A 4,638-nucleotide genomic window follows, 5' to 3' on the forward strand; every position below is an offset into this window, starting at 1 on the left:
CCACTAAAAAAACTTTACAAATATTTCAGTCACTGGACAAAGTTCTGGCTAAAGTAAATGTCAGTGTAACATCTCTCAGAAGTGTAATCTCCTGACCTTTGAAATCCTTGTGCATTTTGCTGTTGCTAGTTTAATTGTCAGAGTGATCAATAGACATCGGAAGAGTTCATGTCACTCAGATGGGACAACGAGGAGGACCGTCAGACGCTGCAACACAGTACAGATCTGCCGAGTTTGGCTCATCAGTCGTCTCCATGAGAGCAACAAACTTCTGGAGCTCAGTGCTAAGTTTTTAAAAGAGTGCTGCAGCTTTACAAATAAAAAAATAAGACTTTTTTTATTTTCACATGTGCATTTTACAGCAGAATTATCCTCTGCATTTTACTCTTCCTCTAAGGAGCACTGAGCAGGGTGCAGCACTCGGATACCGACTTCTAATTTTCTGCCACAATTTGGTCAGGAGTACGGACAGGTGTGTTAACCTAACAGACGTGTTTTTGCTAGAAACTGGAGCACACGGAGGAAACCCACACAGACACGGGGAAAACATGCAAACAGACTTAGGTCATCCGGGGACACCAACCCAGGAGTTTTTTGCTGTGAGGCAACAGTGCTAACCTCCACTGTGCCACCCTGATTATGGCTAAAATCAATCCAGTCGTGTATCCATCACACATTAACACAAGCACTTGATGTGTCTTAAAGGTCCAGTGTGTAGGATTAAGGGGGATATATTGGCAAACGTAGTATAATATACAGTAATATCTAAGTTTTCCTTATTGTATAATCACGTGAAAAAAGTGGAAAGTCCAATTTTGTTGTTTTTTAAACTTGGTCGTCCCTGCGTTGCAGTCAGTGCAGGGGTCTTGTTGATGAGTCCAGCTGCTTTCTTCACAAGCAGATTCTGCAAAACAGTTTTATAGTTTTAGTGCATCACATGTCTTTTTACAGTGGAAGTGGCCGTGTGTTCTGCAGGTGACCATCATCTGTTCTTGACCTGTGTGGTTATGCAAGCAGAGATAAGTTGCACTTTCTATGAATAGATAAAATGTACCGCATGAATGTGTGGACAATGCATGAATTTTAGTTTTCATCCACTTTTCATTTATTTTTGCAACATGACATTGAAGTATAAGCACACAGTTTTTAATTTTTCATAGATAATTATATGGGGGCTTTTGGCCGTGAATAGATAGGGCCAAGGCTGGAGTCAAACCCGTGGCCGCCGTGGCGAGGACATACAGTAGCCTCTGTGCACGGTGCACCAGCTTTAACAACTGAGTTCCTGAGCACAGTCAGGTATTTGAAGGATACAACATTTAGAAAATGTAAAAAGATTTTGCAGAGTGTTTCTTAATTTTGTTTTTGACATGAAAGCATCTTTCACTGTTCTTTACTTCAACTTCAAAAGGAAACTTTCACAAATGTTTTGAGTAAATAGTTGCAGAAGTTTTACAACAGTAAAAAATCTGATGGATATTTTTTCATACGCCTTCTCGAAGTTGGAAATCTATGTTAAAAATCACTTTCTGTCCTCAATCTATACGTGTTTTTGTATGTGTGTTTAATCTGTGAGTAGATCGTAACGACATCCAGCACGCGGGGGTGCAGTACATCCTGGACTCGGTGGTGGATCAGCTGCTGAAGAATCCTGACAGGAGGTTCATCTACGTGGAGACGGCGTTCTTCTACCGCTGGTGGAAACAGCAGAGCTCCAGCATGCAGCAGACCGTCAAACAGCTGGTTAATGAAGGTAAATAAGTCAACATTGTACATTTATATTTAAACTGGAGGGGTTTCATAACCTGAATTAACACCTCTCTCTTTCCTTCAGGCCGTCTGGAGTTTGTGAACGGCGGCTGGTGTATGAGTGACGAGGCCACCACCCACTACAGCGCCGTCATCGACCAGATGACCATGGGCCTGAGGTTCCTCAATGAGACTTTTGGGCCTTGTGGTCGCCCCCGTGTCGCCTGGCACATCGACCCCTTTGGCCACGCCCGAGAACACGCCTCCATGTTTGCGCAGGTAATTCATCTTAAAGGATAGTTCAGCATTTTAAGAAATAAACATCACTGTCCTGCAGAGAGTTAGATAAGAAAAAGTCGTGGTTTTAGGGGAGGATTATGTGCTGGAGCATTTCTTAACTGGGTGATTTTGTGGAGTCATTGGGTCCCATTTTTAGCAGTTATTTTGAATTTAGGATAGGATCTATGATCTATTAATTTAGGATTCCTACTTTGGGTTCTGTAATAGCTGAATTCATATCCTAAAATAAGATCTTTATTTTTACTACATGCAGTAGAAAACACATCTCTGAAATACTAAAATAAACTAAATGTCATCCTGAACTTAGATAAGATAGGATTTCAGATTGTGATTTTGTCAATTTGGGGTTTCCAGGCAACCAGCGGAGATTTCAGGAACACTTAAAGTAGTAAATGTAATATGATAATTGGTGAGCTTTAATGATGCTGGTAGGTGAGTTTTGTTGCCTGTAGACGGAGCCAGGCCAGCTGTTCCCCTTTTTTTCAGATTTTATGCTAAGCTAAGCTAAACAGCTGCTTGCTGTAGTTTTATATTTAGTATCAATCTTTTCGTTTGACCTTAAACTAGAAAACAAATACGTTTATTTCCCCAAATGAAACCCAATTCATTTCAAACACATGCTGTCGCAACATGACTTCAAACCTGCAGCTCTCCAGTTAAACTTTTATCTCTGAGCTTTAGACCAACTGTTTCCGGTGTGTTTTGTTCCAGATGGGGTACGACGGCTTTTTCTTTGGTCGTCTGGACTACCAGGACCGGGCTCGCAGGAGGGGAACGAAGGAGCAGGAGCTCCTGTGGAGGGCGTCTGACAGCCTCACACCGCCCATGGCTGATCTCTTCACAGGTAACAAAACTCCCACACATACACATTTACTCCTCCTTAAAGGCTCATTTCACTCAAATCATAAATGTTTTCACATTGGTGCATGACTGGAACGGGTTGTTCTCATGCATCTTCATGGATGATAGCCATGTGCAGAGGCATTATGTTCTCGGGTTGTCCATTTGTATGTACGTACCGTCTTGATGGAGTTTTTTTAACTTTTGGCACAAACGTCCACTTGGGCTCAAGGATGAACTTGTTAGATTTTGGTGGTAAGAGGTCAAGATTACTGTGACCTGGTTTTTCTCATTCTCTTAGTAGGAATTTCCTGAAATTTGGCACAAACGCCAATATGGACTCAACAATGACCTGTTTAGATTTCGATGGTCAAAGGTCAAGGTTAATGTGACCTTGTTTCCATCTCATTCTCATAAACACCGATATCTCAAGAAGGCCTTGGGGGAATTTCCCCAAATTTGGCACAAATGTCAACTTGTATTCAATGATGAGCAAATTAGATTTGGGTGGTCAAAAGTATTACAAACATTCATATTATAATTGTGAAAAAGAAAAAGATCAATGACATTTTATACCCTAAAGCTCAATTTCACTGTTTTATCATATTATTTAGCAAAAACTTTTCTTGCTGTTACTTATGTCATAACTCAGGAAAAGGAAAGCTCATATCTGATCAGACGCTGAATATGTGACTCTAATCTTGAAACTGTGCTGATTGTAGAGATCTTCTGTGCTTCCGGGCTGAAAATGTGTGTGTGAAGCGTTGATGTTTTAAAATAAGCAACATCCATATTTGACACATAGTCACCTGTCATGGCTACACAGGAGTCAGGACAGACACAGATGTAAACTACAACTTAACCGCTTTGTGGAGCTATACTACATGAGGTGGTAGTTCTACTTTTGTAGTTTAACCTTTGCCCTTTGCCTCCACCACCTAACAGGGATCCTTCCCAACGGGTACAATCCTCCAGATGGCTTCTGCTGGGACCAGTCCTGTGATGACGCACCAATCAGAGATGACCCTGACCTGGAGGACTATAATGTCGATGACGTGGTGAGGCGCTTCCTCGCCATCGCCAACAATCAGGTAAGACACACACACACACATACACAATAACTTAAACGCACCATATCGCTCAACTGTAAAGAATATGATGACTAATGACAAGCTTACTGTACGCAATTATAAGTACTAAAAAAAAAAGGATATTTTGTTGGTATAGCACCTTTCATACATATAGAATCAGCACCTCCAAATCTGAGGCCATGGTTCTCAGCCGGAAAAGGGTGGAGTGCCCCCTCCAGATCGGGGATGAGATCCTGCCCCAAGTGGAGGAGTTTAAGTACCTCGGGGTCTTGTTCAAAGTGAGGGAAGGATGGAGTGAGAGATCGACAGGCGGATCGGTGCAGCGTCTGCCGTAATGCGGACGCTGCACCGATCTGTCGTGGTGAAGAGGGAGCTGAGCCGAAAAGCAAAGCTCTCGATTTACCGGTCGATCTTCGTTCCTACCCTCACCTATGGTCACGAGCTTTGGGTAGTGACAGAATGAACAAGATCGCAGGTACAAGCGGCCGAAATGAGCTTCCTCCGAAGGGTGGCTGGGCTCTCCCTTAGAGATAGGGTGAGAAGCTCGGTCATCCGGGAGGAGCTCGGAGTAGAGCCGCTGCTCCTCCGCGTTGAGAAGAGCCAGATGAGGTGGCTCGGGCATCTAATTAGGATGCCTCCAGGACGCCTCCCTGGTGAG

The 4,638-nt window shown here is 43.0% G+C and overlaps 1 protein-coding gene across 1 annotated transcript; it reads left to right on the forward strand.

The window, feature by feature from the left end:
* Positions 1-1,579: 1,579 nt before the first annotated feature.
* Positions 1,580-3,980, forward strand: LOC121963935 (lysosomal alpha-mannosidase-like; the record flags this gene model as incomplete). Its single annotated transcript, XM_042514173.1, has 4 exons — positions 1,580-1,753; positions 1,835-2,028; positions 2,761-2,893; positions 3,835-3,980. Coding segments are annotated over 4 exons (647 nt in total), but the record flags the coding sequence as incomplete, so codon positions are not given.
* Positions 3,981-4,638: the final 658 nt, after the last annotated feature.

Source organism: Plectropomus leopardus, unplaced genomic scaffold, assembly GCF_008729295.1.
Source record: "Plectropomus leopardus isolate mb unplaced genomic scaffold, YSFRI_Pleo_2.0 unplaced_scaffold13303, whole genome shotgun sequence".
Lineage (NCBI taxonomy): Eukaryota > Metazoa > Chordata > Actinopteri > Perciformes > Serranidae > Plectropomus > Plectropomus leopardus.